We start from the raw sequence: 22,517 nt of genomic DNA on the forward strand, positions 1-22,517 counted from the left end.
TTTTTTTTTTTTTGAAGTATACTGTTTAATGACTGGTGGCCCGATTCTGGCAGTGTTATAAGACTGTATGTGCACATTTATAACATTACAGGTCAGGTTTTGGAAACACTGACAAAATCATCTTACGTAGCCTGGTTCTAGACATCAGCTCTGACCTATAATCAGGCTCATCAGTTTAATTACAGAATGTAGCAGTTCACAGATGTGGAGGATATCGTATCCTGTCTAGGTATGTATATCTCATCCGAATTGAATGGGGGAAACGAAAACATTCGGATACCTGTGCGTGTAAGTTACGGTAGCAGAGGAGCTGGCCTGAGACTGAAATGAGAGCCTGCATTGTAAAAGGGCTTGATACGCTTTTTTCACTTGGTTAATAATCATAGTTTTCTATTTGGTCTCTGCTGAAATGGTAAATATCTGATAATTTAGACTTAATTTAAAAAATAACCTTACTGTGGTCCTTAAATTATCCTGAAATACCTTTCCGTAATGTCTTAAGGACACTTTGGTTCTAATTAACTCTCTCCCACACGCAGTGAGTCTTCTACCTGCTCACTTCTGTAGAAGACTTATGCAAAAGATTGTGATCAATGAGTTAGAGAGCATAAAAAGCCTTTGACAGTCGACAGGTATCCGCTTCTGAGCTGGGGACAGCAAGCTAGCTATGTTTTGAATATGTTCGTGTTAACAGGTACTCCATTTGTAGCACGCTTCTGTGCAGTGTTGTGTTGTCCTGTGTTGGGTGATAGTTTGCTATGAATATGGTGCTCTGAGACCCGTGTTCATTTTCTCATGATAAGCAGGTTAACGTTTCCTCTAGTCCTAGAGGTAAATTTCCACCTTTCCTGCACAATTTCCATTAAATTACATTAAATAGTAGGTTTTAAGGTCAAGTGTAATTTTAAAGCCTCGAGGCTTCATATTAGGTAAGAGAGGTGAAGTGGGGTTTTTGTATGTAACAGTATTTAGTAATTTTTAAAGGATCTTGGCAGGCTGACGAGAGGATTTCCCAGATTGCTCTGGGCAGTATTTTACTTCTTACTACACATTCTAAATGGATAGTAAACCAGAATAGGGAATTGGGAAGCATCATGGTTTAGTGGTGGCCTTGGCAGTGCTAGGTTAACGGTTGGACTCGATGATCTTAAGGGTCTTTTCCAACCTTAACGATTCTATGATTAATGAATATTCATGTGTCTTTTAACATGGAAAGTATTTGTCTATGACTATGTTGTGTAACCTGTCATAAATCTGCAGTTCTAAGACTTGGTACTCAAGCAGAATATTCAGAAGAACTTAACGCTGGTTAGCCAAAGCCGGCAGGCTTGAGGCGCAGCTGTCTTCACGTGTTTTCAGGAGATATTTTTCTGCGTTGGTGAGCGAGATCAGTGGTATTGGTAGAAATCTCAGAGATCCCGGGTTGTCCCTGGAATTTCCTGCGTGCGTGGAGAACGGATTGTGTGAAATGCCCTACTGAAAGCCTGCAGCAAACAAAAGGCACAAGACCTTAACAAAAGGCACAAGACCCTAAGAAAAGCAGGATGGCAGCGGGGCCGGCTCCTGCTTGTCCTCCTGCCTCTTGCCGCAGGAGGCCGCCGCAGCCCCGCTCCTTCTGCTGATGCTCGGGAGGGCTCTGGTCCCTCCAGGCACAGCTCTTCCCAGGCGTCAGAGCTGATGGGGAGACCGCAATGCGGGGCCGGATTAAAAGCAGGTGCTGGTTCAGCGATGGATTCTTGAGTTTTGCCACGGGTCCGGGGCTAGTTAAGCTGGACAGCGGATTTATGGATGGTCTACTTCATCACTGTAAAATGCAGAATATTGCTATGGGAAGTAAGGCCGAGTGATCAGCGTGCTGTGGATAGGGAGGGTTTTACAGCTTCGCTGTCAGATATCTCGGTGATTTGGGGGGGCGGGATGAAGCACTGGGGAACGCTTGCTGTTTTGTTGTTGGACCGAAAATAGTGATACTGCAAGTGGGGGGGAAAAAACCTACTGCTGTTCTTAGATGAAAGCACCTTTCTTTCATCTGAAATACTTGGAAGATGTTGTTTCTTGGTCTCTGAAAAAGTTTCAAGTATCCCCACTTTACAAATAAAGAAGAAAGGCAGTTTTAGGCGACATACCTTGATTACAAGGCCAGTAGCACCAGCCACAAATGAAACTTGGGAGTGCGAAGAAACTGAGATTTTTATCAGATTTTAAGCACCACTTAATTCTAATGCAGCACTAAAAATGTTGAGGCAATATCTCGAGTGATTTGATACTTTCTTCCCTCTTTGTGGAGCAGCAGAAGTCAGCCCCAGTCAGTGATGCTTTATCCATTAGGCTTTTCTAGTCTGAATGATAATAAAAGTTGAAACCAATGTCAGACACTGAGCAGGGAAACGCTAGCTGTGTTCTTTGGGCTACAAAAAATGGAGAAATTAAAAATCCTGCTTAGTTCTTCAGTTAAAAGCTAAGCTGTTAAATAGGTTAGATCTAAAATTCAGATTTTTTTTTTAAATGAATAACTTTCCCAAAAGCTTACCCCAGTAAAAGTATTCATGATGCTGAGTAAGCTGTGCTCCCAAAGTTTGCAATCAAACACTGTAACGCAGAATCAAATGTCAAAATGTGACTTGAAGCCTCAATGAGAAAGTAACTAGGACCCAACTAGGATTTTTATTTTTCAAAAGTGAGTGAAATGCTGCTAATGAACCACTGTTACCCCTAAAAAGCTTCCAGTTTTCATAAGTCGTAGGGATTAGCATGTAGTTTAAAGAAGAAATGTTGCCTTTTTTAAGGTCTTATTTTTCTGCAACTTCGAAGCTGTGTGGACCCCTGGATTTCCACAGTGATGCTGAATTTACATCAATGTAATTCCAATTAACCACCATCCTAAAGCAAGTTTATTACAACTGAGAGCTTTGTGTACGTGTATAAAGAATCTTGATGTTCTTGTAAATAATAATGTATTTTTATCAGCAAACTGAAAATTCTGCTGCGCAGCTCGCTTCTGGGTGAAAAAAAAAATATTCACTGTTGTGCAGCAGCCTCTTAATGATGTGTAAATTTATGTTGCTGATGGTTTCAATTCTGGGTACTTGTGGTTATTTTTCCGAAGTCTTGGTGATTTCAAGTTCAAGCAAATTTTTTCACCACTTCCTGCATATAACCTTGTCTAGACCTGTTAAATATGGCTTTGTTTTGCACTGGCGAGATGCTCTACAAACCTGATGCGTTAGTTCTCGCTGCTGGGCTTGAAGAGGAAGAGGTTACCTAAGAGAAGCAGCAGCTTAAAGTAAGCCTTCAAAGTAGGCTCCTGTTGCTCTTGTCGCAGCCTAAAGATAACACAGCAATTTCCTCCTTCATTGGAGCGTATTTAGTAGCTAGTAACTACCACGGTGCTTGAGTGTTCATTAGGAGCATATTTAAATGGTACTTGGTAGTACCGCTAGCTTACGGGGGAAAAAAAATGTCAATTTGTATTTTAAAATCTGGTCTATAGAATCCCTTAGCTAGCTAGCCTGCATTTTAGTAATGCGATCAGAGGGCTGTATTTTGCTTGTGTGGAAGAAAACTATATTCACTTTATATCACGAGGTAGAAGGTTATTTTTCTACCCGCATGAAATAAATAAGAGTATCGCAACTAATAGGAATATTGCCTTGTATTGCCCCTTACTTAGTGTGTATTAGAGTCCATATATTTAACATATGGAACAGAACATTGCCCTTGCAGTTACCAATCATTACCAATTGCTAGAGAATTGCTTAAAATATTCTTAAGAATTTGCTAAAGCGGTAGATTGTTAGAGCAAGAATAAACTCATAAGGCAAATATCTTTCAGCTAATAAGATATGTAACTTTTATCCCTTGATGTGAGAAAAGGACGGATATAAAACACTGCCAAAACTGTACGGTTTTAATTACTGTTTTTTAACTGAATACCCGTCATCAGCGCTCACGAAGCGGCGTGCCACGCGTGTGCTGTCGTGAGCTGAAACCAAACCACCTGCAGCGGGAAGCCTCCAAACGAGCTCGTTTGGAGCTGCGTGCTGTTTGTCCCTTAATTGCGGCCCTGGGAGGTGGCTGCGCTTCATTTTGCCCTCGCGCTTTCTTCTGGCTTAGCCGCGTGCGTGCACCGCTGTACGCGTGTGCGTGCACACGCCGGCTCTGCGCCGAGCGCGCCCGCGGGGATTTGGGTGTGGGATTGGCGGGATCACCCCTGGAACAAATCATGGCAAGCAGCGGGATGAAGCGAAGGGAGATTTCCAGGAGAAATACGTAATATCTTCATTTGCAATTAGTCCTCATGCTAATTACCATCCTATGGCGTGTTTAAGACGACAGAAATAAAACGCAGTCTGTGAGGAGGTGGCGGCGGTTCCCCTTCCCTCGCCTTGGCCTTCGCCGGGGATTTTAGGCGCTGCCCCTGGGTGTGGGTGCGGGATGCGGAGCTGTAATTAATTAAAGACCTTCTGAAAATTAAAGTGCCTTACGAAAAACTGGGGCGTTTCAGGGTTTATAGCTTTGACTAACCAAAACTGGTCACTTATTACCATGTCGCCCCTCAGGTTCTGGGCTGCGGCTTCCCCGGGCGCTGCGGCAGGGCTGGTGCAGTGCCCCGCGCATCCTCCGCGCAGGCGGATAGCGCTTTTGCACGCATCTACGAAGCATCTACGGGCTGCTGCCGCTGCCCGGGACCGCCGCTGGGCCTCGCTCCGTGGGGGAGCGCCGGTGCCACGCAGCGGCCGCGCCCCCCCCGCGGCCCCCGTCCCCGTCCCCCCCCCGCGGGAGCGGCGCCTGCGCCTTTAAGAGGAAGCGCATCTGTTTGTTGTGCTCCACGCCGGCAGCGCCAGCGCCGCTCCCATTGGCTGCTGCCGCCCCAGCTGCTGTCTGCGCGAGGCCGGCGGCGGGGAGGGCGGGGGGGGGGGGGAAGCCCGCGCCTCTGTGGGTGTGTGCGCGAGCTCCCCCGTCCCCTTCGCGCTCTGATTGGCCTCGGAGAAATGGGCTGCGGCCGGCCGCAGCCAACCGCCGGCGTGTTGCTATGTGCCAGCGGGCGGTGATTGGCGCTGGGCGGTGTCGCTCAGGGCCAGCAGGCGCGCCGGAGCAGGTATAAGGGGAGGGAGCCGGCGGAAGGGGGAGGGCGCTGCGGGGCTGCCTGGTGCGCGTCGGCCGCCGCGCTCCGTCTGCGCTGGGGACGCGCTTGAGGCGGCCGCGCCGCGGCGAGTGAGTTGGGCGGGGGGCGAGGGCCGGGCGGTGGGGCGCGGAGGCGGCGGGGCGGCCCGTGGCGGGGGCGGCGGGGCTGGGGCCGGGCTGCTGTGCGGAGCTGCGCCACAGCCGCGTCCGTCCTGTCGTCGTCCCCCGTCCGTCGTCCGTCCGTCCCCTGTCCCCCCGCCCCTGCGCCGCGGTGGGGCGGCTGCGCGGGTTGCGGGGGTGCTTCCTCGAGGAAGGTGAGGCGGGCTCCCTTCAGGGGGAGAGGGCCGAGGGCCTGCGGCGTCCCGGGGGCTGGCAGCGGGCGAGCCGGGGCTCTGCGAGCGGCGGCCTTTGTCTGCGCGGCCGGGCGAGGGGCTGGAGGCGGGGAGGGCAACAGGTCCGAGGCCGGGAGAGCGTGGAAGGGGCAGCGCAGCGGCGAGGCGAGCGGGGTTTGCCTGTGCCCGGGCGCTTCCAGCCGGGGAGGGAAGCAACAGGAGGGACCTGCGGGAGCGGGGCAGGGGCTGGCCGGCGGTGCCAGGTAACCGCGGGGGGAGGAGGAGGAGCAGGGGATGGTCCTTCCTCACGAACCGCCTCGCTGTAGCAGGTAAATGCATAATAAACGCCTGAAACCCCAGGTGAGATCCGTGCCCGACACAAAGGCGTGCGCGAGGCTTGTGACGCCAGGGAGAGGTGCAGCGTCTTCGCCGGGGTGCTGGGTTTCTGGGGACACCTCCTGAGCCGTAGCCAGCACGGCCCGGAGGGCTGGCGGCTGACCCGGGAGAGGTGCCCCGCCGCTGCTCTATTTACCAACTCTGCTGCTGGAGTCCCTGGAGACCAGGCCTTTCCCAGCTGCAGGCTCTGGCTCCGTGCTGCAGAATTGACATTGCGCCTGGTGTGGCAAAAGAGAGATTGTGGGGCGCCTGGGTCAGCCCGCGGAGAGGGCGGCCTCGGCCCTGGGTGATGCTGGGTGGCAAAGGCAGGCAGTTTCTACCCCGTCCCCCCCCGGGGAGCAGGGGGAACTTGGCTGGTCTGTGTTGTTGCTGTAGCCTCTGGCTAAGGGTGTAGCAGCTTCCTCTTGTGCGGAGCGCTGTGCTGAGGTCCCGGGTCAGAAGGTTAAATGTCAGGGGTCCTTTGTCTTGTGCTTCTCCACAGAAACATTTGGTTTTGATCCAGCAAAGCCAGAGAAGTTTGAGATGAAGTAGCCATGAAGCGAGCTATGGGTCCATAGCACAAGATTTTAATGCTGTTTTTTTCTTTAAGTCAAGAGAACTTGAGATGTTCCAGTTTAAAATGTGATTTTAATGATGTAGAAAAAGAATCCTCGCCCCCTTCCCCCACAATTTACCAGAGTGAATCTGTCCCCACTTTTTTCTGGCCTGTCTTAAAATACAGAAAGAGGAAGGCCCATCAAACCAGTGTTCTTAGCTTGCAGACAGGGGTTAAGCAAGGGGTGGGACAGTACACCTGCCTTCCTGCCACTGCCTTCCTCACGGCCTACTACGTGCTCCAGATAAGGATTTTCTGCTAATGCGTTTACAGTCACTTAAAGCTTATGCTGGGTAGCACAGAGAGGCCTTTGCTGAGTTAGGCGGTTGTAAACAAGCAGATACTGAGACAGCTCTACTTATAATCCATGAGAGGATTCTGCCTGGAGAGGATGTATTTTGTGACTTCATTCTTGCAGAGCACTCCCATTGATTTTTTTTTTTTTTTTTTTTAAAGATCTCATCATGTTGGGATCCACGCCTCTGGTTTCTTGTAAAAATTGTTTGCTGTGTAACGGCAGTGCTTCAATAGAGAATTAAGATATTCTCCTTTTCTGACTGGATCCTTAATTCTTGTTCCTGCTGAAAGACCATTTAAAAGTGAGGCTTGTGCTTTGAAGCTGAAGTTGGAAATGCTGTAGGGAGGACAGAGACATTGCTTTCATCTGATGAAGATGTCAAGTGCTGTTTTGTTTTGGTTTTTTTTAAGCTTTCTTTGCAGGTGTCTCTTTTATGGTGCCAGGATTGGAATAACTGGCAAAACTGTACTGGTCCCTTGTGTCCTCTGGATCCACAGATTTTGAATAAGTGATATCCTTTCTTTGCTGTTTGGTGTGGGTAATTGAGTCAGGGTTGTATTGAGGCAGGCAGCATCACCACCTGTAAATCCACATTCCCTCAAATACTCCTTGACTCATGGATTGAATACCTGTTGCTGAGAGAGAATTTAATTAAGGAACTGGTCACTCTGGTGTAGGTCCTGGCTAGCAGTGTAGAAAGTGGGAGCTCCTTGATCTGGTGTGGTACTACACAAGCATTGCAAGGATTGCAGAGGAGTAAAAAGCATTTATTTGTTGTTCTTGCATCACGTCCGTGCCTTTGACCATGTGTGTGGAAGCCTCTTGAAGAAACGCCCATAAAGCTAGGCTTTCATTGGGCTTCGGTCATTAACTGGCAAAACTTTGTTTGCTTGAACTTAAGCAGAGTCTTCATTAGAGGTCAACTATGAAATGCTAGAGCAGTGGGCTTCAAGAGGGATTGCAAAGTAGAGCCTGGAATGGCAAAATTGAGACTTCAGTTCTTTTAGCTGCTTTGAAGCTGATCAGTGATGTTCAAGGCAGAATGGTATAGCAGAGTGTATTTATCACTTTGAAACCGTAGCAAAATATACAGCTTCCTTTTTTTCCCTTCCTTGACGGAGAGCTCTAAGTTGGTCCTTGAGGATATTCCCTCTTTTCTGTGTTTGTTAATTCAGAGGTCTGGTTTTCTAGATCTAACCACAGTAACTAAAGGCTAAGGATGGGTTTCCTTTTCCTTCCAGAAGCCAAGATGAGTCCATGGAAGAGATGGAACTATTCTGACTCAAGGATTTTTTCAGTTCTTTAGAACAGATCTTTAGCTGGTAAATCAGCAGTGTATTGGTGGTGCGATGCCAATTGAGGATCTGGATCTCTTTTTCCCAAAACAAAGGCATTTTATGGTTTTTCTTCTTGGGGGGGGGGGGGAAGAAAATACCATTTCTGGGTGGGCTGCTGCTGAGGAGTGCTGGGTCCCGGGACTGAACAACACTCCCTGTTGCCCCCACCGGTTCCTGCTCTTCATCCTGCACGAAGTCTGGCAGTTGGTTCTCTCTCCCAGTCTGCTTTCTGCCATGTCTTATTTGCCTTTTTGTTCCTTGTTTGTCAGGGCAGGTAGTTGTCTTCCAGTACATAATAAGCTGATTATTCTTGCGTTCTGGCTTTGCGACCCTCTTCTTGATAGCCACGTCTGCTAGGCCTGTCTGAGAGTGTTTTCACCCGCTGATACGGATGTATCGGACGTCAGGAGCAGCTTCGTCTCCGGAAGCGTCGCTGGACTGGCCAAGCCACTTAAGGCTGCAGGAAATAACATAATTAATGAGACTTAGTTCTCCCACATCTTGTACCTGACAATCTCAAGTCACTTGACAATGCTAATTAAAGCTAATCACACTCCTCTGTTCTTAGTAAATAGCCATTATCCCTGCTTCACTCTTGCTTTAACAAATGGTAGCGCCAGGCAATGTGAGTCATTGGAAGTTATGGGAATGCAAGCCGTAAGAGCTGCCTTCCGGTCTCTTCGCGCAGGCTTACACGTCCAACTAGAGATCGTTTCTTTTACACCTGTTTGAGTGTTGGTATAGCGTGTTAAAAGGTGGGATGTTTTGCTGACTCACAAAAGTATGCAGCTTTCTGACTCTTTTTTTTTTTTTTTTTTTTACCACCATTGTGACTTGCACAGACCTGAACTCCCAAGGTCAAGAAAGGGCTGTTAAAAGTTTCAAAAGCTGAGGATGCTTTGAATTTGCCCTTCAGAGAACTTTTTGATCCGCTGAGAGGGGAGGCAGAGCGGTGTCAAAGCCACACTCTCCCTTCTCCTGTTTCACATTGGCAGTGACTTCATGATGAGGACAAAAATGTGGTGCGGTATGACCTAGGTGTTGCATCGCTCAGCCGCAGAACTCTGCAAGATTGAAGTTTCACTGATGAACTATTACTAAAATATGGCTCGAGCAATATGTTATTAAAAGCAGATTGTTCAGCATCACAAAAAAAGATGGAGTTAATAATTAACTGGGGGGGGGGGAATCTAATGAGAATCCCAGGAACTCCCAGCTCAAGCATGCATCAGTAGGCACAGAACTGTAAGAGGTGAGTCAGTTCACATACCTTGGCAGTAACATGGAGGCTAGTGAGGATATCCAGGAGGAACTAATGACAAAAATTGGCAAGGTAACAGCTGACTTGACCGTCTTAAATTAGATTTAGTTATAAAGTATCTGTCATGTGAAGACTCAAGCTACAAATCTTTGCCTGACTTTGCCCCCTTGACATATGGGTTGCTTTGCCTTCAATGGAGATGAAAGCTAGAGGGATGATGAGTGAACTGCCACGGAAAGTAGGTACCTCATTAATATAGTAAGTGTTGCATAAAAAGTGTTACTGGCAGAGATCGGTCGAAATTCAACGTCTTCTCCTTAGCATTATTCAGAAAGAGGCAGACATAAAAAATAAAGTCACTGTCTCTCCCGTGACAGATGTGCTTCTGGGCAGTGCAAGGCTAGTTAAAAGGTGCTCCTGGGAAGAACCCTCTGAGCGGATGGGTTTCGTGAGCGGATGAAAACTTAGAGGATTTAACAAGGGGAGTTTGCAAATAGTAAGTCATGACAGGCTGCTGTGACAGATCCTTCTTTCGACTACAAATGGCTTTGAGGATATTGGAAGGATACTTGCAATAGATAAACGTTCTCACCGTGTTCCCTGTCAGTACCTAGCCTTTATCAGGGAAACAGATGATCCATTCAGCAGACCAAATTAATTGAATCCTAGTCATACCTACATTTGCCAGAAATGAAGATAATAGAGCAATGTAAGGAGCAGAAAAGAAATGTAATGATAAGAGGTGATTTGGATAGCTAGACTGTTCTACAATTAAAACAAATGAGGAGGAGAAGTTGGGAAGATAGAGTGTTTCCATTTTGTCAGTAATTGGTCAGTTGACATCAAGGAAAAGCTCTTCCGATCTGTTAGTTCAGGTTGGTACTAGAATAGCAAGGCGAGGGTCTTCTCTCATTTTGTAAAACGCTGGATATGCATAATTTTGGCAGAGTATGATGTCCTTGATCTATGACTCCAAATGAGACCATCAGGTTGAACGTGTTGGTTTTTTAGGCAGAAAGATGGATATGAATTGAAGAGCTGCATCTTCCCGTGTGTTTGAGACATTGCTGTTATCTCACTGGAGTGCATCATATCTGCTTGGCCAATTCAGACGAGGGACTGTTATCCCATTGCGGGGGATGCTGGCATGAGTTTTTGCAAAATGTAAAGGAGGAAATGGAGTCATTTGTGTTTTAAATTAGTTCAGCTTGCAGTTTTTGTTTATTTGTGGCACAAGTGGGATGTGCTGGTAGGAGCAAAAGTAAGTGCTGGCTCGTTTCAAATTTGTCCTGGCCAACCATGATGCTTTTCTGCATGTATGTTTTCTCCTGCAGTTTGGTAATGTGTGCTGGCATCTAATGTAACTGGTTATTGAATTCAGCTGTGATGGAGGGTACCTGCAGAGCAAAGGTGGGCAGCTTGCAGCTATAATGCTTGCCATGCTGCTTGTTATCGGCAGTGCAGGCTCTTCTGCTTTGCAAAGATACTGCTGCCAGGCAACTCGTAGGAGAGTGGGAGGAGAATTCAGCCAGAGGTGTCAGTCATTCCTCGGTAGAGGCTGAATCTTGCAGTCCGTGTTCATGTGGTTTCAGAGACAGGCCCAGAAAAGGTAGCAAATTTTGAAGCCAGCCCTGTGAGATGATGTCTGTCCTAGGTGTCTTGTGCCTTTGGAGATGAAATTGTAAAGGGAAGAACTTGATTAAAATTTCCAGAATTATTTCCCTTCCCTGCTTCCCGGTGGTGTCTGTGGTATGTCCGAGTGGATTGTTTTGAACAGCGTGCTTTGTTCTGAAATGCAGGGAGAGATGAGTTAGCAGTTCAGACGCTGAGTGGTCCAAGTCCAGCTGTAGATCTGTAAGTAAATTCAGAAAGTTGTCATGGTCATCTGGTTTCTGTAGCCTGCAGCCAGGAAAGAAGCATCTCTGCACTGTCTTCATTGAGTTACTTTAACCTGTTCCTTTGCTTTCCAGTCAGTTGTGTGCCGTAGTTGAATACAAGAAAGCTTTTGCTTTGAATGCAGGAGTCCTCTGGGCTTGCTCCTCACCTCACGGTTGCACTTGAGAACCTGAAAATGCACTGCTGTGGATGTTACCTATTTAAAAAAATAAGTGAAACTTTAAATTTAATCTCCAAATTGATAGAAGGTAAATCAACTATGTAAAGAACAATTTTTTAAAAATATTTTCATAAATTACTGTAGTTTTAATAGGTTATGGATTAATAGTGTATACAGTGACAAAGCTAGACAGACTTAAAAACAATTCCAACCTGAAGTGAGTTTTAAAGACTTGCTGTTTGTTCCTTTTAAGTTTCACCTCATTTTTATGTACCTTCCACGTCACCTTCATAGAAAGCCTCTCCATCAGAGAGGGACCAGGAAGTTTGTTGTAGGGGTGCTGAGTCTGGTTTCGATGGGAAGATTGTTGATAGACCATAGACTGACATATTGCCTGTTTTTAAAAAAAAAAGAAAAAAAAAAAAACAACCTTTAAAATGTGATTAATATAATTGCAGTGACAGTTTTAGTATTGATAGCTATTCAGCAGAATAATAACTCTGATGTTTTTCTTGACAGGCTGCCTATGGTATGTGGAGCACGGCAGGTGCAGCATGGTTGGCGTCGTGCCTGTCCCTGATTCACTATGGCCAGATAGTCTTTAATTGCTTCTTGCTGAATTTCTTTTTGATGCCCTCTAGTGGTTACCTGGCAATTGTCTGCAATGCTCTTTGCCATCAGTATCACCTTTTTGCATCCATCCCTCCATCCAGGTCCCTTTTCCCAGAATCATAAAGTGGTTCCCAGCAGCGAAGGGTGCTGTCTCCAGTGTGCAGAAGAGAGAACTAAGGCCTGCAGAAATGAACTGGCTTACTAGGAGATACCCAGAGGAATAAAGGGGGTTAAATATATTTCTAGTTGAAGGTGGTCTAAGTGAGAAACCTGCTCCATACTATTATTTGTATTGCAATTGTGTCCGTGTATCTGGTAAAAGTAAAGGCAGAGGATTCCTGCTGGCTGTCTTCCACTATTTCTCTTGTTATTTTCCCATCTCCAAGGACTTGCAGGGTTTGGAGAATGAGCTGAAGGAGCGCAGGCATTGAGAGAAGGACACACGGTTCATGTATCAGTAATGACTTTTGTTGATCGTGCTGGTACTGCTGAGCTGCATGCAGTGTTGTCTTATCAAGTGTTTGAAATTGGTGCATTTCAGAAACTTGATAATGAAGGAGTGAACGTACATTGTGTACACCCATATGCTAATTAAAGTCCTTTCTTTGCTTTCCCTTGTGTTCCCTGTTTAAAATCAGAATGGTCATCCTTTCTTTCAGGGCCTTTCACAATGTACTTCCTACCCTCCTACCTTCAGATGATCTGGCTTCATCTTTTCCAGAGCTGTTGCAGTCCTGTGTGGTAGTGTGGATCTCCAGCACTGCCCCAACCCAGGCTGTTGTGGTACTCCATCATCGGAGTATGGAAGCTCCTTAGCTGTGCCAGGTGTCTCTGAGGGTTTGGTACCTGAAACTCTGACGCGAACTTTTATTCCATAGGGAAGACTGGCAAAACTGGGCATTAAACCCAGACTCCAATTTCAGAGTATCACCTTAGAGAGTAGCCGCCTTCCTTCAAACTGCAGTGCATTAAGCAATGTTAGGGCATTTTCCGTGTCAAGAAAACCCTGGTAAGAAAGTGTGCTTACCTCAAGCATTTTCTTAGAATCACGCTAGGGCCCCAGAGCAATGCAGGCTGCTACAGTTTGTGACCTTGAGAAATGGAGAGAACTCTCCAAACCCGATTCCTCTTCTGCTTTCATTGCACTCAGCATAAGTACATCTCTAGCTCTTTCTATATTAATGAGAAGAGACACCAAAGAAGAAAGGTTGGGTTTCCAAATAGACAGACTTTTTTCAAAGCTACCACAGGCAGCTTTCTGTAGCGTTTGCTGTGTTCTAGTAAGTATTTAACTGACTAAAGTTTCTTATCTTAAAAATGAAATAATCCATAAAACAAACCCTCAGACCCAAGAAACCTGTTGTTTGTCCTGTCAGAATGAACAGGAACATTTGCGTCTGAGCCGCATTGCACACATATGCGTTATGCAAAATTAGCCTTGTGTGTGATAGCTTTTGTTCTCTGCCATTGTGGCATATGGACTTGTACAAGCACTAGCCTTGTCTAGCAAGTGTTAGGCACAGACTTGGCATTTCTCCTTTTTTGTGTTTCCTGAATTGCTAACAGCTTTATGTGAAAAGTGGCTGTTGGACAGGTGGAGGGTGAATATTGAACCAAAAGGTTGTCTGAATGGCAAAATGTGTGTCCTGGATTTTCCTTCATGGAGGTGTCACCTGCTTAAAACTTAGCAGGATTAAGCAGGGCAGCCCTAACATACGCAGTGTGTGCAAGCAGTACATTCAGCTGATTCTCTCACCGATAACAACAATAAATGATGTTGATAAGCTTTTTCCCTAGAATTCTTTCCTTTTGTCTAAACCAGTTTTCTGACTTCTTGTGAACTAATTAGTAGGCACAGATTTCTGTTCCATCGACTTGAGTGTGTCCATTCCAGAGATAAATTTCTCTTGAAGAATGATAAAAGAAAAATACTGGGTTATGTTGCTGGTGACAGATACTCATCTCTCTAACACTATTGGGCGCGGTGATAAAGTAATCAAAGCTGGTTGGTTTTCTATTTTTTTTTTTTTTAAGTTAATGAAATGACTCCACTAATGCCCACTGTCAGTGAGGCTGATGAATATTAACTCATCATTCTGAAAAACCAGAGGCACAGCCTAAAGTCATCCCCATGCCTTTGTTCTACAGTAGAATGAATGCACTGTTAGCTGTTAAATGTATTTTAATTCAAATGTGTTTGCCACTAGGATAGAAAAAAATACCGTAGGTTTGTTTTTGCATTGCTGAGAGCCACAGATCCTATTTAATACATTTTGAGATGATATTAAAGACAGAAATAGGTCCTTATAAGCTAGTGGCCATGCTCATAGGATGTAAGAATGCATTTCCTATTGTTTTTCCCTCCTCTCCCTTACTGTGATGAGGACAGAGCTCTTGGTAGATGGCATACAGAAGCGATCAGGCTGTCAGGCTGAATGCTGTATGAAGGTAGTGCCTTTGTAAAGTATGGCTATCATATATGACCTTATCGGAAGGTTTTTTCCAAGGCAGTTTCTTACCTGGGTTTCCCACCAAGATCTTGGCTCACAAATCTTTATTCTCTCCCCTGCCTTAAGCAGAGAGATCAGTTTGTTTTGCCTTCTCAGCAGAGTACTGAGGACAGGAATTGCAATTAATCTTAATCTGTGCTCTGATACCATCTCACTTGAATATTTTTTTTTTTGTCCATTTCCAAAAGGTCAAATGTTTTTGCTGATGTTAAATGTGTTATGAGGTCAAATAAATGAACGCTCATGAAATGCTTTTGCAGAAAGCTGCACGCAGCAGATAATTTGTGTGCGCGTGTGTGTTCATTTCTCTGTTAGATAAACGCAGTTGTAGTATTTCCTGTTTCACTCGTTGTTCTAGAGCATTGGTGCTTAGGAGGCCTGAAGAGAGGGGTCAGCAAACAACAAATTAAGGGATTGCTCTTATATTATTCTGGTTGGATATCATTTATGTCTCCATTTGGCTTTGAGGATGCCTGTGGACTGCTTTCTCCAGCTGTTGTGCTGCAGTGCTAGGCAGCTGATCAGAAAAGAAATGTTTGGCAAGACAGTATGGGAGGGAAGTAGTAAAACTGGTGGTTGGTATATTTACTTATTCATGCTGAAGAAAAGGAGAAAGAGGGGATTGTACCATTTCATTACAAATCAATGAAATCTAAGGTTTAGACACAGTTTTCTCATTTGGAAATCGGGTAAAGTGATTGCCAGTCCTTTCTTTGCGCCTTCTTCCAGCTGGTCTGTCCAACATAATCTGTTTCTTTCAGACAGGGCTTGGTGCTTTGCCTTGGAATCCAATTGCATTTGGCCCCAGAAAGAGCACACTTAGTCTCCTGCTTCCTTGCACTTGGAGGGCAAGGCACATGGCTCACAAATTGTGAGATCTGTTACGGCTGGGATATAGCGTATCAGCTGCTGAATCAGGGGCTTGGAATTTGGGGATGGTTCTGCTGTCTTGTGACTGTAAAGGCTGGCACTGGGTTAGTTCAGGAAGGCTGGGATGCGTTACTTTCACTTACATCTAATCAGCAGAAAATGGGGAAGGATTCTGTTGGGTTTGCATCTTGTTTCTGCCCTGTTGCAAACCTAAGAGTTCAATACTCAAAGCACCCCTCACCTTGGAGGGGAAAACAATGCTATCTAATGCAAAGCTAACTCAGTTTTGATAAAACTGGTGCACATGGAGAACTGGGGCAGGATACAAGTGAAAGCTGCCTGATTTCTTTTACTTCTGCAATTAGTGTAAAAGATCTTGCTGAAATCCAGAGATGAAGCTATGCACTAAAGAGTGCACAGGCAGTCTGCTTAGCTACAGGTTGGCCAGATGAATTCCTTGCAAGACCCCTTTTGGCTGAACAAGAGCAGGTTTAGTTCCTAACAAGCTGGAAAGCGAGCCCTTCTGTGTCAGGATGGGTCTTCCAAAGCTCTCACTGTAACTTTAATTGGAAAAGGTTAATCTGATTAGTTAGTGTTTGCAAAGAGCTTTAAGGATGAGAAGTGCTATGTAAGTGCTGACTATTATGATCATGATAGATATGCTTTATCAGCAGTTTGCAGGATGAGTGAGATTCTTTGTCCCATTTGAATGTGAGGGATCTGCCTTCTGGAGAGCAGAAGAAAAATATTTCGGAAAAATGAAAAAAATGGGTATCCTGTTGTCTTACTGGTGCCTGCCTCCTGTTGAGCACGGTGCACCCTTTGACTGCACCTATGACAAACCCCCCGTATAGTGCTCGTAGGAGCTGTTTTCTGGAAGGCTTGCAGATGGCGTGTCTGGCTTTCGGGGATTGTCCAGCTGGCAGGAGGTTCAGTGGGTGATGCTTTCAGAAACGCTAAAGCAACTTGGATAACTTGAATCTTATTTTTCAACAATGACAAGAAGACTGAGGAGCAGAAATGTTGAAGACAGGGGTTTCCATAAATGGGGCTTTGGTACCTGAGTGATGAGGTTTCTGCAGATCTCGCTGTCTGGTGGTGATCACCCATGAGGCTTTCCAGCAGCCAGCAGTAATGGAGTCGCAGTCTGATTTTTGCTGTTGTTTTCAGTATGACTTGGACAGTTTTGTCACGGTGAGATACTTCTGACTGATGCTAACACTGGGCAAAAGAGATCATCTAAATGGGATGCTTAGGAGTTCTGCAGGCCTGCCTCCTACAACAATTTTCTTGGGTCCTGCCTTCAGTTCCCCAGTTGACTTTCTGATTTCCATCCCGCTGTTTTGACAGTTTCCCCTTTAGCAAGCCAGAGAGATGTATTTGCTTAGACTAGTCCCAGTCCACCAGTTCTCTGCAGCATACCTTGAACTGAGCGTGTGGCTGGTGCTCTGTCTGGGAAGGCACATCCCACTGAGCAGCAGCAGAGCCAGCTTAACATGCAAACTCCGTGGAGCTATTTTAGCAGTGTAGTGACCCAGGCTAGCTTTATTCTAACCTGGAAGATTATCAGCTATGCTTCAGGCAAGTTACTCACACCGGCTTAGAGACCGGCTCTTAAGCTCTTGTACTTTTCTGTTTTGTCCACTTCAGAAATTTCCGTTGCAGGTCAGGTGTGGAGTTCTAATTTCTTGTTTTTCTTATTTTTGGGGGGGGCATTGGTATTGTTCCAGTATTTGATACACAAAGTGCAGACTCAGAAACTGAACAGAATCACATGTTTCATGGAAAGGCAAGTCCTATGGGAGTTTGTGATTAATTTCTAGAGCATGCATGCACACCATGTATCGGGGGAGCTGCTTCCTTTATCCTTTATGCTTCTTCCATCCTCAAAAGAAACGTTTGTAGCTGGTAAGGTTTATAGATGTGGGATCTGAAAAACTGATTCTGCCACGAAAAAAAGACCCAGACTTGAGCTGCTTTGCAGGTTCTGTCAGATGATGTTGTGTTGTAAAAAGGTGTTTCCATCCTGAATAGGATTTTAACTGTCTCTTGCTATCAAGAATAGTCTTCAGAGACTGCTCCTTGCTTTGACTGTTGTCAGATGTTCTGAGTTTTAAAAAAAAAAAAAAAATCCTACTGTGCAGTTTATACAGTAGCTTCTACCTTCAGAGCTTGCAGGGAGTTATAAAGGAGAGTGTGATGCAGTAATCCTCCATTTCCCATGTGGAAACTAGGGCAGAATGGAGAGAAAAACTGGTTTGGTGACTGGTGTACTTTCCTGGTGGATGAGGAAACCAGTGTCCAGCTCCCAGCTTTCCTGCAAGCTTCTGGGCAGTCACATCAGATCGTCAGGCAGGACAAGCAGCCGGCAGGGCTGACTCTGGGTCCTGACTTTCTCTCTAGCTAACAGAGCCCGGCTTCTCCAAGGGGTGGTGCAGAGCTGGACCTTAATGTGTGCAGTTCCCCAGGAATGTTTAGGAGACTAGGCTTGATGAAAATAATCTTTTTAGCATCTTTGTGGCTCTGTAGTCATTTCCAAATCCATTAAGCATTGGAAGAATGAATAGAGATTGTGAGCTTTGGAGCGATAGGAAGATGGTAGATAACAGAAGCGGGAAGATGCGAGGGCAGTCAGCAAGTCAGTGGCTGAGCTGTGAATAAAACTCTGTCCTCCTTGATCTAATCCACAGACAGCACACCCGTCTGCTGGCTGCTCTGACTCTTCCCTGCTCTCTCGATGAAAGGCTACATCGTCCTGTGGGCTAGGACACCATTGTTGCCTTTGTGAGCTGAGCGTTCTGTCTGTTCTTTTTTCAACTTAGGTTTGTGCGAAGTCCCCCGTTCCCTCTGCCCGAGTCTCTTCCTCTGAAGCGGTCACCAGTGTGTGGAGCCTGCCCCACACCCATCACCTGCCAAACCACGGCCTTTACCTGTGTCTTCCGGTGTTTCCCGTGCGACCCGTCCTGCGGGAGTGCCTCCTGGGCCACCCCAGAATTCACGCAGCGCTCAGTGGCTCCAATGGTGAAGATGACAAGGTCCAAGACTTTCCAGGCATATCTGCCTTCGTGCCACAGGACCTACAGCTGCATTCACTGCAGGGCTCATCTTGCCAACCATGATGAGCTCATTTCCAAGGTACGTCCATGACCTCACCCGCAGGTGCTGGGCGGACGCCTCCTCCCTGGGGAGCAGAAGGGTGCGTTCGCTTGCACTGCAGGTCAGTTGCTGCGGAAGTGCCTGGCCTTAACCAGTACTGCAGTTTTTGCTTGGAAAATGGTCTCTCAGCCTAAAGGATCTACTTGTGAGCTGCTGGTTTTGTTTTAAGTGACCTGGAAAATAGGTGTAGGGGACAGGTTTCTGAATTCGGGCCTCTGGAGTGCTCACAGGTGGCCTATCTCTTCCCATGATACCGCCTCCTCCCTCTCGTTTCCACCTGTAAAACTGCACTAACTGATGGCCAGGACCACATAAATTACCTTCCCGATACTTCTTGTTCATGTACATGCTTGTCAGCATAGCCAAAGGGTTGTTTCATGATTGTGATTTGGAGGCGAAGTGTTTGGAGATGTTCTCTCTGTTAAACTCTGAGCTGTACCAAGCAACTACACTAAAATCCCTGCTTAAGGGAAGGTTCTCTGATGCTTCTACCGAAATGTAAGACGGCTTTCTGAAGACTGATGAGTTGTTGCTCAAACCCATGTATTTTTGCCAGTCTACTAACAGGACACTTTGCGGTGAAAAAGCAAGGGATGGATGGTAGGATGTGGTCTGAGCTGGGGAGGGTGGGAGTATTTTGTCCTGTCTTCTGATCTGTTGGTCACAAGGGGAAGGGTCTTGAGGATAAGCTAAATTAAAAGCTTTCAGAGCCAACGAGTCAGGGGCCTTTGCAGAGGGAGCAGGGCAGTAAGAGGATCCCTTTCTGAAGTGTGAAAACTAAACTTTCTCAGAGTGTCTATTGGAGCCTACGGTGCCTGGCTGTGGTCAGGCATCAAGTTTCCAGGTTTTTGGCTGCCTCGGCAATCAACTGTTCCATAAAGTTTATTCAGCTTATAAAATTTGTGTTCAGAAAAAGCAGACACACCATAAGATTTATTAGCTGAGATTAGAGGAAATTGTGCTGTGAGCTCTGTGCGTGTGTGTGCACACGCACGCAACTTAAACCCGTTCAGCTTCTTGGAGCGGCCTTGAGAGAAAGGCCAGGATCACAAGGGACAGAGGTGCTCTGCCCGTTAGAAAGCATGTAGTGCTTCCCCCCGTTCCTGTTTGCACAGAAAAGATTAGAATGTGTCACCTTGCACCAAGGACATCTGTCCTTACAGGGTTGACATCTTAGCAGCTGTGGAGGTCCTTTGGGATTCTCCGTGTTGGGTGCTCAGACCTGTCGTCTTCAGTTGGAGGCTGTCTCCTTCCTTTTTCTCTTGGTTGTTGCATGGGCCAGGTTGATTGGCACCTCTGCGATGTTGTCTCCATGCCAAACAATTGAATTTAAGTATTCTGGTATGAATAATGCTGATTGCAGACTGCTACAACTTTGGTTTTCGCAATTTCTGAATAGACCGGCTTCGTATTAGGCTATCACTGGTGAGTCATTCTGGGCCTTGTGGGGGCTCCTCTTGTTCTGGTACAATTGCAGTGGTTCTTAGCAGAGCTGTCCTTGAGGACTGCAAAGCCTCAAGCTTTTAAAGAGAAGGAGGTTGTACAGTTCCTTAACAGAAAGAAGTTTTGAAATGTAAATGTCGACAGCAGTCTGTGCCCAGGTCTGGATGTGAAATACATTCAACCTTTTGGACCAGCTGTGTGACTTCAGGCTCCTGTGCTCAGTTGAGGTATCTGTAAAATGGGGTAGTCATTTCCCTGCCTTTTCATTGGGAGAGTTGTTACCAGCGGGGTTTTGTGTTGGAACACAATATGCTTTACTGAATAAAGAAGGAGACTTGTTTTACTTACTGTTTTTTATGGTGGATTGGAATTTGTGCTCTGCTTTTTTTGACATGGCTGGTCCCCAGCCAGGGAAAACACAAGGCAATGCATGCCCAGTGGTTTCACCTTTGACGCTTCCTTCCCCTCCTTGTTCCATGTCCATGCTCCTTCTGGTCCGCTGTGCAGTGCAGCCAGTTTTCCAGGTAAATAGCTTCCAGCAGGGCAATGCCAGTGCTGCAGACTGCTTGGAATTTGAGCTTCTAGCCGTCGAGGCGTGCAGCAACTGCCCAAGAATGCTGACTGCTATAACGTAGACACGGGAGGGGAGGTATGAAAGCACAATATGAGGCTATGTGTATTGAATCATGGAAGTGTTAACTACAGTGTGCTGCAGTGCCTGTATCTGCTCGTTCTAAAAGTTCATTGTAGACTGTGGTGTAGATTTGTTGGGACCGCGTTGCTGGTGGAGCACTACTGGATCATGCAACTTGAATGCAAAGGGTTTGGGGTTTTAGGTTTTATTTCTCAGAGTTACAAACCTTAATAAGATGCATTCTTTGTATAATTGAAAACCTTATAAAAGTAATTGTGCAATCATAATTTGTACAACTGGCTATTAAACTGAGAACAGAAGGGCAGTCCCTGCCTCAAGGGGTTTCCAATATGTGTAGAAACTTTCCCAGGCAAACTCAAATAGTCATCTTTTTATCTGTTTGAGTTAGGTTTTAAACATCTCCCCGAGGCCTTCTGCAATTCTTTTCATCACAGCCTTATATTAGCATCTGAGAACCAGGCAGTGCAGTTGCTGTGCTTGTTTTCCATATGAAAATGTGGCAAACGGAAGGAAGAAACAAGCGCCGTGAGGACTGAAAAGGGAGTGGGAGATTTTGTCAAACTGGAGTGTTTCTCAGTCTGCAGTGTATCCCATCTTGAACCTGACTATGTCACTTTAATCAAAACAGCCCAAATGACACCATCTTTGGAAACGTTCCCCAGAAAACAGACTTTTATATAACAGCAGGGTGTTGGTGATTTGGCTTGATGAAATTAATTCCTCTATTCCTTTTGCCCCAAGATGTGCTGAGACCACATGAGAGCTGTGCTGCTTTGCATGCCATGAGCTTTTAGCTGCGTTGGATACATACAAATTGCAGCATTGGCTCATGCTGTTGGCTGAAACAGAAGCTGGAGCTGAATCCCAGTATCGTTCTGTGTCAGTCCGTACTTTATTTCCTCTTCATCTCCAAGTTTCCCCTCTTAGCCCTTCAGCACCAGTGTTGACTTACCCTGACTTCAAAGTGTTTTGCCAGGACCTGGTATCCGAAACTCTTTGACAAATATGCCTTGGCAGGGCAGTTTTTGCTTTCTTTTCTGCTTAAGGAAAACCTTGTGCATTAAAATGGGTGGAAGGTTTCTCAATAAGCCCTTGCTATTTAAAGAAAATAATCGATGCTGAGGCTTTTAAGAAAATCCGAAGCTGTTACATGAAGCCAGTTACCAAAATGTTGCCTGCTTACTTGGCCTTTTATCTTCTGCAGCCGGAGGGAGAAAGTGGTTTAGTATGTCTGATTTGTAATAAGATCTAAGTTGTGGGTTGGATCGTCTGGCCAAGAAAGGTCTTACTGACTTAAGAAATACAAGGTGATCAGATAGATTGGGTGGAGTGAGTAACTAGTTTTCCTTTATATATTCCTTTGCTGTCTGGGTTAGCATGAGTGGAGGTTCTTGTTCCCTTATAGCAATGCATCACTTACAAATCTGTGCCAAATTTAGTACATACTCTTGTTTCATTCCTTTTCCCAATGCCTAAGTGGACTGAGACTTGGGGAACTCAACCTCGCCCTGCAACAGACTCCTGTGTGACCTTGAGTAAGTCACTTAATGTCTTCGTTCCTCCTTTCCCCACCTGTACAATTGAAATGCTGCTGTTTTGTCCAGTCTGCTTGGAAGATAAAGCTTTGGAGCAGGTACTGTCTGCTCTTAGGAATTAGTACAGTGTGTCCTAATCCTCTTTGGCTTTACTGTAAAAACAAAACCACCATGCCAAGCAGCTGTAGTTAAAAAGCATATTTCAACGCCTTCCAATTGCCAAAAAATAAGTGAGAGATACTTGTTGTTGCATTTATCCTTCCCAGGCACAACATCCCATGGTTTTTAGAATGTTTAAGAAAAATATATATTCGATAATCAATGGTGGCAAAACCCC

The 22,517-nt window shown here is 45.8% G+C and overlaps 1 protein-coding gene across 2 annotated transcripts in view; it reads left to right on the plus strand.

Annotated features, from left to right (window-relative positions):
• Positions 1–5,123: 5,123 nt before the first annotated feature.
• The window catches only part of YPEL2 (yippee like 2), a 40,787-nt gene continuing 23,393 nt past the window's right edge, over positions 5,124–22,517 (plus strand). Inside the window, exons 1-2 of one of the 2 annotated variants that reach the window (XM_087751560.1) lie at positions 5,124–5,214; positions 18,214–18,526. In XM_087751560.1, coding sequence (XP_087607686.1) covers positions 18,410–18,526 — 117 coding nt within the window. In that variant the 5' untranslated portion in view covers positions 5,124–5,214; positions 18,214–18,409. Of the gene's footprint in view, positions 5,215–5,277; positions 5,439–18,213; positions 18,527–22,517 lie in introns of those variants that run through there. The other variant, XM_087751559.1, reaches the window with a different exon arrangement.

Source organism: Nipponia nippon, unplaced genomic scaffold, assembly GCF_047370975.1.
Source record: "Nipponia nippon isolate SJK-2023a ecotype South Korea unplaced genomic scaffold, ASM4737097v1 scaffold_15, whole genome shotgun sequence".
Lineage (NCBI taxonomy): Eukaryota > Metazoa > Chordata > Aves > Pelecaniformes > Threskiornithidae > Nipponia > Nipponia nippon.